Here is a 15,654-nt window from a genome sequence, read left to right as displayed (position 1 = left end):
GCTGAGAAAGAAAAGTATCAGGTCTAAAGAATTTTGGCTTTCTCTAGTTTTTTTGTCTCAGTCAATGAAAATTACGTTTATATAATTTTGAAAACAGTAAAAAAATTAACATTATCATGACCTACATTATGTAAATCAGTGCTTTATTCATTATATTACAAAATCATATTTTAGGGTTTGTTTCTTAAATATGTAAAGTTCAATAAAGGTCATTTCAGTTTTCCATCAATACTTTAAGGGAACTGATTTCAGAGTGTCCTCCTTCATCAACCAAAAACCATGTGTGCTTTTAAGTTCCTTACTATTGTACTTGTGTATACCCCATGCCCTTCGTCATTTACTTTGACTATAAATAGTGGTACTATACGAGTCAGAGGAAAATGAAAAGAAGAGTCTGTAAATGTGAGATACAGATGTAATTTTTCCACATACTTTTGATCTATGGATGAAACAATGGGATATGGAACACTCAGCTATGGAGAGCTGATGGTATATACCTTTGCAAGAAATGAATTAACATAGAACACTAAAAAATACAGATGATAGCAGTCAAATAAGAGAGGAAATAAGTTTGCTAAAGTGAAACATAAATAGTACCAAAACCAGATGACAGCTGTAAGAGAACTATATACTACAAGGGAGGACTTGCCATGAGTAAGGCACTAAGGGCCTAATGCTTGGTATAAGCATAATCTCTAATTCTTACAACAGCTTATGAGATACAGATAACTGCCATTTTACAGAGCAAGAAAACATGGCTCAGAATAAAGTAAGTATCTAGCTTAAGGTTGAGACCTGTGTTCATCACAGGCTGTTTTCTCTTACAATTAGGATTGATACTAGGCTAAAGGGAACTCTTTTGATCTAGTCTAATATTCTAGCATGTTCTTACTATACTCAGCATCCTTGAAGCATGCTCCCAAGCTGTCTTGTTCATCCATACTGGCATTCTCTTCCTCCTCACTCTCGTTTTTCCAGTATGCTGGCCTCTTGATGGGCCGCTTCCCTGGGGTGCGCTGGGAAATAGGACTATTAGACACAGTGCCCAGCCCACTGCTGGAGCTCCCACTGCTTCGGTCTTGCCCTCCGGTCCACCAAGCCTGCAGACTGGAGGTAGCTGGTGAGGATGATGAGGACTGCAGGTTGGCCATACATAACATGCCCTGGATGGCCTCTTGTGTGCTGGGGGAGGCTGGGGCCTCACTGCAAAGGACAGAGGAGAAACACTGTGAAAGTTATAGTAGCCAGAAGAAACCACTTGTCAGGACACTCAGGAAGAATAGCTATGGCAATCAAGGTGTTACAAAGGAGAGAACCATCTATGGTTAAGAATGAAGATAATACCAAAAACTGTTTTCATGAAGAGCTAGTTTTTTGCCTTAAGTCTCTCTAAAGACAAACAATGAAGAGAGACAAAAGCCTCTTTTCTCCATCTATACCAAATTATTTCCTTTTATTAGCAATACCTTTTCTATGTCTCTCCCTGGCCCATTTCCAAAGTACTTAAAATTGATTCTTCCCTCAAGTCTACAGATCCTGTCACTGCCAGCTCTGAAGATCCTAGCAACAGTTTTCACATTCACATTATTCTTTGAGCATAAATATCCTTGCTAATTATCAGTTTACTTGGTTCAGTAATGGGCATGGTGTTATATGCCTATGATATCAGCACTCACTTGGAGGCAAGGCAAAAGTACTAGGAGTTCCAGACCAATCTGGACTAAATAGAGAGACCATGTCTCAAAAAAACCACAACAAATAAAAATGCTCAACAAATAATTAGCTAGCCTAGCCCTTGGGGTGGTACTCTTTTGATAACCTGGAAAATGGAGATTACTCACGTGAGGGCAGCATAGTCAGGTCCCCCGACCTGCCTGCTGGCCTTAAGTAGATCAAGAATTCCACCAGCTCCACTCCCATTACCAAGCTTGCTTTCAACCCCTTCCACCATGTCCTCATCTGTTGTATAGTCCTCCTGTTAAGGAAAGAACATACTGCCTCAATTGTACAGGGTAGGTCTGGTAAGTTTCTAATACAGGGTTGACAGTGTGAGTCCTAACATCCTAAATGGAGACCATCTATTATGCAGTACACTTATCATTCCATTTTAATCCTTATAGCATCTTTGTAAAGCACCATGATTCCTATTTAACAAAGAATCTAGGGAACAATGAAGTAAAAGAATGTGTAAAGAGACACATCATAAACTTCAAATCAAATATTCTCTTTGCTAAGTGATACTGCCTTTTATTTTAATATTTAAAAATATTTTAACTAAATTATAATCATCCATTTTATATGCTGGTCACAACTTAACGTGCATTGGATTTTTTTTTGTAGAATAGAAATTGAATCCAGGGTTTTGCACAGGCTAAGCAAATGTTCTACACTGAAGAATATTCCCAGCCTAGCATTCAATATTTATCTTATATATCAGAAATTAAATGCACAATATATTTGTCCCTTTGCCAGATCCAGGACACACTCCTACCTCAATGTCAAACTCAACTTCTCCAGGTTCACGAATTCGGTTGGGGTCAGAGCAAGGTTTTGCACGGGGCAATTTCCGGGGAAATTCTAAAATACAATGCAATATATTAGTAAGAAGCTAAGATTATAATACATCTGAGCCAAACACTCAAAGGAAGCACAAAAAAATAAAATTTCCAATGGGGTAGCAGTGGTGCACACCTTTAATCCAAGCATTTGGGAGGCAGAGGAAGGTGCATATCTGAGTTTGAGGCCAGCCTGGAAGTCCAGGACAGCCAGGGCTACAGAGAAACCCCGTCTTTAAAACAAAAAAACAAACAAACAAAAAAATGCATTTTTCTCTGAAGTAATAGCCACCAACAAATAATTCAAAGAGGTGAGGAATTAACTGGAAAAACCCCAAAACCTCTAATATTGTAGGTAACCTCTAATACTGTAGGTATATTGAGCTTGATAAATTCAAAGGCCATCAAGTTCAAGCTTAAACCAAGTGTGAAATGGCAGGATAGGGAAAAAAATAAAACAGAAACATACTTGATCTCATTAACAGGTTCGCTTTTTCCTTTCCCAGTCTCTCATCAATCTGCAGCTCATCATCTGAGTCCAAGTCAAATTCATCCCCCATGACCTGTTCTGCTACCAGTCTTGCACTGTCTACCTTCTTCGCAATTTTGGCTCTTCGAGACTTGGATACACTCTTCATCCTCTTTGTACTAGAAAAATGAGAACAAAACCTAAAATGAGTCATGGTAGGGCTAATGAATCAATGATAGAATGCATGCTTAACATATGCAAATCTCTTTCCTCAATTCCTACACACTTTCCCCAAAAGGTAATTTTCCCCTAAGTTATAATGCTATGCAATTCTCATCAAAATGCACTGTTTCTTTTTTTGCAAATATTGGCATGTACATGGATACCGTATTTATATCATTTCCACCATGCCTCTTGTGTATATTCCCCTAATCCATCTCAAATTCATAACCTCTTCTTGTTGCTTATGTTACAATAATAACTTACACACACACACACACACACACACACACACACACACACACACACACACACACAAATAATGATCAATAGTGTTGCTTGAATGTTTAGGTGTTTAGGAGGGCTGGTCTCAGATTGGATAACCTATTAAGGGCCTCCTTCCTGGAGAAGAATTATTCTCCCTTGCCTGTAGCTCTTCATCTAGGCTTGAGATCTTATGTGACTACCCCTATTCATGTTGGGATAACAACTACTGTGGCCATCATGCAAGTCCTGTTTAGGTGATCATATTAAAATTAAATTCTCAAAAATTACTACAAAAATAAGTGATCAACTGTTCCTAGAACCAACAAATGCATTGTGTATGTGTATGGTACTGTCAAAAAATAAAACTTGACATGTAAAGGAAGGGCCTAAAATAGGTAATACTTCTTTTTCAAAAAACAGCACTAAAGGACTTAAAACTACTTAGTTTCAAAACTGATAAAGTAGTTGAGGTACTATGAGATTGGCATAAGAATAAGCATATATGCTGGGCATGCAGGTATAGGTCTTTAATCCCAATGCTTTGGAAGCAGAGGGAGGCAGATCTCTGTGAGTTTGAGGCCTGCCTGGTCTATGCAGCAAGATCCAGGACAGCCAGCAATATATGGTAAGACACTTTCCTCTGGGCATTGGTGGCTCACACCTCTAATCCCAGCACTCAGAAGGCTGAACTCTGAGTTCAAGATTAGCCTGGTCTACACAGCAATTTCCAAGATAGCCAGGACCATACAGAGAAACTTTGTGTTAAAGCAAAACAAAGCAAAACAAAGTGACAATGTCTCTAAACTAGTAAACTAATAAATAAAAGAATGGATGTAGGTAGATAAATGGAACAAAATTAAGAATCCAGAATACATAATTAAATATGGTCACTTTACTTTTGACATAGGTGCCAAGGCAATTGTTAGAGAAGAGAATATTTCAAAAATGCTGAGTTAACAAGTTACCTATTAATATACAAACAAATAAAATGGACTATTACCCTCACTTTACATATAAAACTAATACAAAATGTATCTCAGATGAAAATGTGAAAGCAAAACCTATAAAACTACTAGAAGTAAGCACAGGAAAATACCTCTGTGACCTAGGATAGAGCAAACTAAGAACTTCAGGGGGAATCACCATCCCTGAACTCAAGCAGTATTACAGAGCAATAGTGATAAAAACTGTATGGTATTGGTACAGAGACAGACAGATAGGACAGTGGAATAGAATAGAAGACCCAGAAATGAATCCACAAACCTATGCTCACTTGATCTTTGACAAAGGAGCCAAAAAATATACAATGAAAAAAAAGAAAGCATCTTCAATAAATAGTGCTGGTCTATCTAGCAGTTGGTATGTAGAAAATGAAAATAGATCCACATTTGTCACCTTGCACTAAGCTCAAGTCCAAACTGATCAAGGACCTCAACATAAAACCAGATACATTGAATCTAACAGAAGAGAAAATGGGAAAGAACCTCAAACTCATTGGCACAGGGGGAAGTTTCCTAAACAGAACTCCAATGGCTCACACTCTTAAGATTAAGAATAGATAAATGGGACTTCATGAAACTGGAAAGCTTCTGTAAGACAAAAGACATAGCCAATAGGATGTCAGTATTAACATAACTTGAAATCAAACAAACGATCCAAATATACATTTCTCTAAAGGTAATATACAAATAACCACAATCAGACAGACAAAAAGTATATTCCATACCATTAGTTAATAGGAAAATCCAAACCCAAACCATAGTGAGTCAGATATGGTGGGGCATACCTGTCATCCCAGTACACCAGAGACTAAGTCAAGAGGATGGTGAATTTGAAGTTAGCCTTGGCTAACAAAGAGTCTATGTCCAAGACAAAAAAAAAATCTGACTAGTTTTGATAATATGGGTCCATCTGCAACAGTACATTATACTAAGTGAAACAAGCCATACAGAAAAAGAAAATGATGATCTGATTTATCTCAGATCTAAAAAAAAAAAAAACAACAACAACAAAAAACCCAAAAAAAACACGCAGAAATTTGTATGTGTAAAGGGTAGAGTAGTAGTTATGAAGAGTAAGGTGAGATGGAACAGATATTGGTTAAAAGGTACAGAGTTAAAATTATATATATGAGAAAATTCTAGAGGCCATCTTGATTATTTAGTCAATAATATTGTCCTGTACATTTGAAAACTTCTAACTTCATAGATATTTTAATTACTTTGATGCTGGTAATCATTTTACACTGTAGACATATAGAACATTACACTGTATCTGATAACTATAAAATATTTGGGGACTAGGGATGTAGCTCAATGATACAGCATGAAGTATGCATGAAGTTCTGGATTCCACCCACAACAGCCAAAACCTAAAACCAAAACCCCCATACTGTTTATTTAAAAATAACAACATACAGATTGGACATTGGATAGCTTAGCGATTGAAAGCAGCTGTGTGCTCTTGTGGAGTGCTTAATTTTGGATCACAGCACAGATGTCAGTTAACTCACAGCAATCTGGTAACTCTAGCTTCAAAGGACTAGATGCCCCCTTCTGGCCTCCACTGATACCAGAAGGCAGGCACATGGGTGCACGCCCCACACATACACACATACACCATTTAAAAAGAAATACACAGTGGTAGTACACTTCTGTATACCTAGCCCTTAGGAGGTGGAGGCAGAAGAATCAGCAGTTCAAGATCAACTTCGGCTATAGTGAAGCTTTGTGGCCTGCTTGAACTACAAGAGACACTATCTAAAAATAATTTTAAATGAGAAAAACAATGCCAAAACTATACATGACTAGTACATAATGAAGGGAAACACACACACACACACCCACCAACATCAAAATAACAGGAATAAACAATATTAAACATTAATATCTCGTACTATCAATGAACTCAATTCCCCCAATAAAAAGACACGGGCTAACAGAATGTATGTGAAAACAGGATCTATCCTTCTGAAGCATAGAAAAAACACACCTCAAAACCAAAGATTGACAGTACCTCAGAATAAAGGGCTTGAAAAAGGTTTTCTTAAGAAATGGATCTAAGAAGCAAGCTGGAATAACCATTCTAATATCTAATAAAATAGACTTTCAGTCACAATTATTCAAAAGAAATAGAGAAAGTCACTTCATACTCACCAAAGGAAAAATTCACCAAGATAACTTCTCAATTCAGAACATCTATGTCCCAAATGTACCCACATTTTGTAAAAGAAACATTAGTAAAGCTTAAATCACACATCAAACCTCACACATCAATAGTGAGAGATTTCAACTCCCCAATCTCACAAAAGGACAGGTCATCCAGACTTACAGATGTTATAAATTAAATGGCCCTAACAGATTTCTACAGCACACTGCACCCAAATGCAAAAAAAAAAAAAAAAAAATCAAACCTTCTTCTCAGCCCCTCACAGAACATTCTCCAAAATGACCACATAGTTGGGCACAAAGCAAGTCTCAACAGAAGGAAGAAAATTAAAATAACCCCCACTATCTTCTCAGACCAACATATATTAAAGCAGGATTTAAACAAAAAGAAACAGAAAGCCTACACACTTGGGGAAACTGAACAACTTTGTACTCAATGACCACTGGGTCAGAGAAGAAAAAAAAGAAATTAAAGACTTTCTGGGACTCAACAAAAATGAAAGCACAACATACCCAAAGTTATGGGAAACAAAGAAAGCAGAACTAACAAGAAAATTCATAGCACTAACTGCCTTCATAAAGAAATAAGATTTCTCATACTAGCAACTTAACAGAATACCTGAAAGCTCTAGAACAAAAAGAAGCAAACATACCCAAGATAAATAGACATCAGGAAATAAACTGAGATCTGAAATCAATCAATTAGAAACTAAGAATAATACAAAGGATGAAAAAAAACCAAGAGTCTGTTCTTTGAAAAAAATCTTTGAAAAAGTAAGACACACAAACCCTTAGCTAAACTAACTCTAAGGGAGAGGGGAAATATCCAAATTAACAAAATCAGAAATGAAAAGGGGGACATTAACAACAAACACTGAAGAAATTCAGTATCAATATGTTATTTAAAAACCTACACTCTATAAAATTGGAGAATCAAAAATGGACAATTTTCTTGATAGATATCACTTACCAAAGTTAAATCAAGATCAGGTAAACAGTTTAAATAGACCTATAACCCCCCCCAAGGAATCAGAAGTAATCATTAAAAGTTTCCCAACCAAAAAAAAAAAAAAAGGCCAGGGTAAGATGGCTTTAGTGCAGAATTAGACCAAACTTTCAAAGATATGTTAATGACAATACTCCTCAAATTATTTCGCAAAATAAAAACAGAAGGAGCATTACCAAACTCATTTTATGAGGCCACAGTCACCCTGAAACCTAAACCACACAAAGACTCAACAAAGAATTTCAGACCAATTTCCCTTATGAACATTAATGCAAAAATATTCAATAAAATACTCGCAAACTAAAGCCAAGAATACATCAAAAATATCATCCACCATGATCACGTAGGCTTTATCTCAGGGATGCAGGAATGGTTCAATATACAAAAATCCATCAATGCATCCACCATATAAACAAACTGAAAGGAAAAAAAAAATCACATGATCATCTCATTAGATGCTGAAAAATCTTTAACAAATTCTAACATCCCCTCATCATAAATGTCTTGGAGAGATCAAAAATACAAGGCATATATTTAAACATAATAAAGGCAATATAAGATAAGCCAATAGCCAACATCAAATTAAAGGAGAGAAACTTAAAACAATTCCACTGAAATCAGAGAGAAGACAAGGCTGCCTCTCTCCTTATCTATTCAATAAAGTGACTGAAGTTCTTGATAAAGCAATAAGAAAATTAAGGGGGATCAAGGAGATACAAATTAGAAAAGAAGAAGTCAAAGTATCGCCATTTACAGATGAGATGATAGTATAGATAGTATATGTAAGTGATCCCAAAAATTCCACCAAAGAACTACAGCTGATAAACACCTTCAGTAAAGTGGCTGGATACAAAATTAACCAAAAAAAAATCAATAACTCTCTTATACATAAACAATAAAGGGTCTAAGAAAGGAATCATGGCAACAATACCCTTCATAATAGCCACAAATAATATAAAATATCTTGCTGTAACTCTAACCAAAGAAGTATGACAAAAATTTCACGTCTCTGAAGAAAGAAATCAAAGAAGCTCTCAGAAGATGGAAAGATGCTCATGGATTGACAGGATTAATGGAGTAAAAATGGCCATCTTGCCGAAAGCAACCTACAGATTCAAAGTAATGCCTATCAAAGTTCCAACACATTTCTTTACAGATCTCAAAAGAGAAATTCTCAACTTCATATGGAAAAACAAAAATCCCAGAATAGCTAAAAATAATCCTGAACAATAAAAGAAGTTTGGGAGGAATCACCATCCATGACTTCAAAAACTGTACTACAGAGCAATAGTAATAAAACCTGCATGGTACTGATATAGAAACAGACATATTGATTAATGGAATCTAATTCAAGACCCCAAAATGAACCTACATAGCCACAGACACTTGAGTTTTGACATAAAAAGCCAAAATTATAAAATGGAACAAATGGTGCTTCAACAAATGGTGCTAGTATAACTGGATGTTGGTATGTAGAAGAATGCAAATAGATCCCCTATCTATTATCCTGCACAAAACTAAAGTTCAAGTGAATGAAAGGCCACAAGATTAAAAACAGATACACTGAACATGATAGAAGAAAAGTGGGGAATAGTCTTGAACTCATTGGCACAGGAGACAATTTCCTGAACAGAACAACAGCTTAGGCACTAAGATCAACAATAAATGATACCTCATGAAACTGAAAAGCTTCTGTAAGGTACAAGACACCAGCAATGGAACAAAATGGCAGCCTTCAGAAGGGGAAAAGAACTTCACCAATCCTACAATCAACAGAGGGCTAATATTCAGAATATATAAAGAACTCAAAAATATAGACATCAACAAACCAAAGAACCCAATAAAAAAACAGGATATAGAGCTAAACAGAAAATTCTCAACACAGGAATCTCTAATGGGCAAGAATAACTTAAAGAAAAGGTTCAATGCCCTTACCCATCAGGGAAATACAAATCAAAATGACTCTGAGATTCCATCTTATATCCATCAGAATGGCTAAGATCAAAAACTCAAGTGACAGCTCATGCTGTCAAGGATATGGAACAAGGGGAACACTATTCCTCTGCTGGTGGGAGTGTACAACCACTTTGGAAATCAATTTGGCAGTTTCTCAGAAAACTAGGAATAGTTCTACCTCAAGACCAAGCTATAGCACTCCTAAGCATATATAACCAAAAGAAGCTCCACCATACCACAAGGACACTTGCTCAACTATGTTCATAGCAGCTTTATTCCTAATAGTTAGAAACTGAAAAAATCTTAGATATCCCTCAACTGAAGAATGAATAAAGGAAATGTGGTACACTTAACAATGGAGTATTTCTCAGCTATTAAAAACAATGACAGGGGTTGGGGATTTAGCTCAGTGGTAGAGCACTTGCCTAGCAAGCGCAAGGCCCTGGGTTCAGTCCCCAGCTCCGAAAAAAAGAAAAGAAAAGAAAAACAATGACAACATGAAATTCACAGGCAAATAGATGGAACTAGAAAATATCATCCTGAGTGGTAATCCAGACCCAGAAAGACACTCATAATATGTCCTTATTTATAAGTAGACACTAGACTAGCCATAAAATACAAGATAACCATGCTAGAATCTACAGACGAAACATAGCTAAGTAACAAGGAGTGCCCAAGGAAGGATGTTAGATTCTCACTGAAAAGAAATAAAACGAGGTGGGGGGCGGAGTAGGAGAAGGAACAGGAGGATTCAAATCTCGGGAAGATAGGGGGAGAAAAGAATTGGGAAAGAGAACTGGGATTGGTGGTGGGGTAAAAAGGTAGGACAACGGAAACTCACAGGAGTCTATGAGGGTGACCCTAGGTAAGACTCCTAGCAATAGGGGATATAAAACATAAAACGGTCACCTCCTATAAGCAGGTAAGACTTCCAGTGTAGGGAGGAAGACATCAACCTAGCCACAACACTTTGGACCCACAATTTGTCCTGCCTACAAGATATGCATGGATAAAGTTGGAGCAGAAATTGAAGGGATGGCCAAGCAATGACTGAGCCAACTTGAGACCCATGAGAGTCTACTCCTTACAGTATTAATGGTATTCTGCTATACTTGCAGACAGGAGCATATCATAACTATCATCCTTCACCCATCATCCAAACATTGGGTAGAGCTCAGGAAATCTTGTGAAGATGGAGACAAAGGATTGAACCAGCCAGAGAGGTCAAGGACATCAAGAAAATCTAAAGAATCAACTAATCTCGTCCCATAGGTGCTCATAGAGACTGAACCACCAACCAGACAGCATGCATGTGACATAGGCCCCCTACACAGATGTGACAGACAAGCATCTTAGTTTTCATGTGAGTCCCCTAACAGCAGAAGCAGGGGCTGTCTCTGACTACACTGCTTGCCACTTGATCAATTTCCCCTAACTGGACTACCTTGTCTAGCCTCAATAGGAGAAGATGCACCTAGTTCTACTGCAATGTGCATACCAAGGCAGCTTGATATCTACCATGGGAGGCCTCCCCTTCTCTGAAGAGAAAGGAAAAGGGAGATGGGAGGAGGGAAGGGCAGTGGTGTAACTGGGAGGAAAGGAGGGAGGGGAAGCTGCTACTGGGTTTAAAGTAATTAATGAAAAAATAGTTATCAACTTCAATTTTAATAAATGTAGCATAAATATTCATGGAGTCATCATGCATTACTAATAAATGTAAACAGTATTAAATTCAGGATAATAAACAATATTATTTAAAAAAACTAAACACTAGCAGTAAAATAAAAGTCAATGAAATGATTCCTAATGATATTCTGTTATAGCTGTAGAATGAGGCCTAAAATAATCATTAGGGAGGCTTCATCCAGCAAGTTTTGGCAGCAGATGCAGTTAAACAGTAGGTGGAGCTCAGGGAATCTTGCAGAAAAGGCAGTGGAAGAATTCAGGGAGCCAAAGGGGTCAGGGACACCACAAAGAAAACAGTCCACAGAATCAACTACTCAGGGTTCATAGGGGCTCACAAAGACTGACCCAACAATCAGGGAGCGTTTATGGGTCTGAACCAGGTCCTCTGTATATTATGTTATGGTTATGTAGCTTGGTGTTGTTATAGAACTTATAACGGTAGAAGGAAGAAAGGAGGGACTGTCTCTGACTCTTGTGCCTCCTTTTGGAACCCTATTCCTCCTACTGGGTTGCTTTATCAGCCTTAATATGAAGGGAGGTGCCTAATCTGTGTAACTTGATTTAAAAAAGGAGGAATGAAACGGATCTGGGCGGGGCAGGTGAATGGGAGGAGAGGAAGGAGGGGAAACTGTGGTTGAGATATATTTATGAAGAGAATAGAGAAAGAAAAAAACCTTATCTCTAACTAATTCTTTTTTTTTTTCCGGAGCTGGGGACCGAACCCAGGGCCTTGAGCTCGCTAGGCAAGCGCTCTACCGCTGAGCTAAATCCCCAACCCCTAACTAATTCTATTAATATAAAATGTCCAGAAAAAGAAAATCTATAGAGACAATAAGTATATTAGTAATTATTGATAGATTTGACCTGGAATAAGGGTAAAAAAAGTTCTAAAGTTGAACTATAATGATACCTGGACTATTCTATAAGCTTAATAAAATTCACTTAATTACACACTTGCACAGGTTAATTTATAGCCTGCAAATTATACCTCAAGAAATCTTACTAATAAATATTAATTTTTAAAAAAGATTTATTTATTTCACGTATGTGAATACACTATAACTGTCTTCAGACACATCAGAAGAGGGCATCAGATCTCTTTACAGATGGCCGTGAGCCACCATGTGGTTGCTGGGATTTGAACTCAGGACCTCTGGAAGAGCAGTCAGTGCTCTTAACCGCTGAGCCATCTCTCCAGCCCATAAATATTATCTTTAAGAGTTATTTTTATATTAGTTCAGAGAACGGGAAAAATAGAAAGGAAAGAGAAAAGAAGTCAATCAATAAGCAAGGTGTTATCATTGCATCAATGAAGTGCTGCTATTCTAGTGTAACAGGATGAATATAATTAACAATGATACCTTATATATTTCAAAGTAGTTCAAACTTTTAAAAGAATTACTGAGCCAGTAACTATCCAATATTGACATTATATATTTTATATTAATGTTATATATTAAATATGTAAAAATGTGTTAATCAAAAAATATGCATGTGAAGCATGGGATTAAAGGCATGATAGCACACGCCTTTAATCCCATCAACTGGAGGCAGATATTTGTGAGTTCAAGGTTAGCCAGGTCTCCATAAATAGTTCTAGGCCAGCCAACACACACACACACACACACACACACACACACACACACACACACACCATTCTCTCTCTCTCTCTTACTCTCTGTGTCTCTGTGTGTGTGTCTTGTTTCTCTGTACAATATATGCATATATATAATATATGTAACTCATATACAAAGGGGATGGAAAACAGATCCTGTTAGATTATCCTGTTAACACATGGTAAACAATTTTAGATATTTAAAAAGGAATGTTTCTAGTAAAATAGGAACATTCATATATTTAGCAAATACCAATTTTGCCAAAATGTCTTTCAGCAAATTAGGTATTAGATTGACCTGTTTTCTAGCTCATGGAGTGAATGTTAATATAGTCTGTTTGTTACACAGAAAAGGCCCATTGATGACAAAGAGTATAATTAAACTGTCTGGTTAGTTTTCACACGTATACCATGAGAATAACTATATTAACTTTGAGAGCTGTGAGGATTTAGTAATGCATGTTAACAGCTAAGATAGTTTGACACATAGCAGCTATTTAATGACAGGTACCTATACCCTCATCTTTTAATTTTTAGTTATGAAAATTTAAACACATACAAAAATGTAAATGTATAATAAACTGCCACATATTTATCATCTAGCTAAATTTCTAGATATATGACAGAGCCAATCTTGTTCCCTTCACTCCTGCAATACATTCATACTGGAAAAAGCCCAAATATACTTCATCCATAAATATTTCTATACCCTCTCAATTTACTTAAAAATACCTCTGGAAGCTGAAACAGGTTAATAGTAATAGAAAAAGAAATCTGGAAGGGGTACAGAGATCTGTTCATAATGTACCTGACTCATCATTATAATTGATCATTTAGGACTCACAATTGTCTCCTCCCCAGGAGACCTCCCAGAAGCTCTGAAAACCAGCAGAGGTCAACATTTTCTTCAATATTACTCTAGCAACTGGGTCCTCAAATCCCAAGGGCAGCTCTGCTGTTTTCAGAATCTGCCTTTTCCCTTAGTTTCTTGTCAGGTGGACCTAATACACTTTCCCTTAGGATCTGAAGAGAATGCTTTTGTACAAAAGACTAGGTGTCCTTGTTGTATTCCTACATTACCTGCACTCTGCACTTCATTCTTGAATTCTGCTGGATAGTGTTCTAAGACTCCAGATGATAACTCTGGGTTGCCTTTCCTTCCCTCTAATTCCCTAAATACATAAAATTTCTCTGTGACATACTTAGCCTTTGGCCATAATTACATCATTATCTTTTTTTGTCATCTTTATCAATGTATGGTTACTATTTATTAAAAACACATAACACTATGTACCATGACTTATAAGAATGGTAAACACATTAGCTGATTTAATCACCTCCAAATCCTAAAGTAAATTTTGTCTATAGAAAAGATTTTGGAAATATTAATTCTCCATCGCTTCTTGGCCTTTTGGCTAAGATCAAGTGTAAATATTAATTTTTCACATCACATAGTCAATATATATTAGAAGTGGGATTCAAACTCAGGACTGGCTGACTGATTACCAAGATAGTGATTTTATTAACAACTTTTCCTTTACTCTTCTGAAAAATGCTATTTACAATTATAAGTAACTTGCTAACAATTATAAATAACTTGACTACACACTCAAATGAACCAGATCCATGTTCTACACATCTCAATGAACATCTGTACAGTTAAGAATGGCCATTCTAAAGCTTTGTAGTTTAGCATTGGATTTTACACTTTCACTACTCAATATTTAGGTATATTCTTTTTATAATTTTTAAACCAGGTACATTGGTACTCATTTGTAACCTCAACATCATGGAGGCTAAGTCAGGGGAATTACCTCAGGTTCAAAGCCAGCCTGAGCTAACATAGCAAAAACCAGGCCAGTCTGGACTACAGAGTGAGTGACACCTTGATGTAACATTAAAAGAATTCCATGGAGATAATGTTTGTTCTCTCTTTTCCTTTATCCTCCTTCTAAAGATAACCACTGTCCTGTCAAAAGTTTGGAATAACAAGCACAACATAAGTAATAAATATACATACTTGATTGAATACATAGACCTAAATCTAGAAAGAAGGGATCTAGAAAAAGAGGTAGAATGAAAGTGATAATAAGGAAAAAAAGACAAATGAGTACATTTTTCATGTAGAAATCTATAACTAGCTTTATATTTATGTATTTATACATATGCACACACATGTCATATATAAAAGAAGAAGGGGTAATATTTTTGGTGAAGAGCAGGTCAGTGGCAGGGGTTAAGGAGGACAGAGGATGGTAGTGGGGAAGTAAATATAAAACAAATACAATATCGTAATGACTTCTGCTAAAGGAACACAGCAATAAAATGAGCCCTAATGACATACTGCTATACCCATTATCAGTGTCTAGCTCAACCCACATGAGAGAAACTTCTTCTTTCAGTAGATGAGAATTAACATGAACATGCATAACTGATCATGTAAAGAGAGTAAGAAACTTTGGAACACTCCGTTCTAAATGGAGTATCTTCATCAAACCCCTACCCTCAAAGCCTCAGGGATCTACGCAGAAAAGGAGAAAGGTTGTTAGAGCCTAAGACAATGGATGATTCCAAGAAAACAGTGTCTTCCAGATAGAGCAGAACTGATGCACATACGAACTCAGAGACTGCTAGCATCCACAGGACTGGCACAGTTTCCAGGGGTCCCAAGGAAGTGGACACAGTTTCCAACCCCTAACCAAGAAGCTATTTGC

General features: G+C 36.8%; 1 protein-coding gene and 1 pseudogene across 26 annotated transcripts in view; one reads left to right on the top strand and one right to left on the bottom strand.

The window, feature by feature from the left end:
• Window positions 1-15,654, bottom strand: part of Phf8 (PHD finger protein 8) — a 98,810-nt gene that overhangs the window by 36,355 nt on the left and 46,801 nt on the right. For all 26 annotated transcript variants that reach the window (XM_087600112.1, XM_087600120.1, XM_087600116.1 and 23 more), the window contains 4 exon segments: window positions 3,025-3,203; window positions 2,492-2,577; window positions 1,842-1,975; window positions 893-1,203 (listed from right to left, as the gene is read on the bottom strand). In XM_087600112.1, coding sequence (XP_087456238.1) covers window positions 893-1,203; window positions 1,842-1,975; window positions 2,492-2,577; window positions 3,025-3,203 — 710 coding nt within the window.
• LOC147998175 (U2 spliceosomal RNA) lies at window positions 14,336-14,486 on the top strand (annotated as a pseudogene).

The sequence above is a fragment of the Rattus norvegicus genome, chromosome X, assembly GCF_021556685.1.
Source record: "Rattus norvegicus strain SHRSP/BbbUtx chromosome X, alternate assembly SHRSP_T2T, whole genome shotgun sequence".
Classification (NCBI taxonomy): Eukaryota; Metazoa; Chordata; class Mammalia; order Rodentia; family Muridae; genus Rattus; species Rattus norvegicus.
This window is presented reverse-complemented; position numbering and strand designations above follow the sequence as displayed.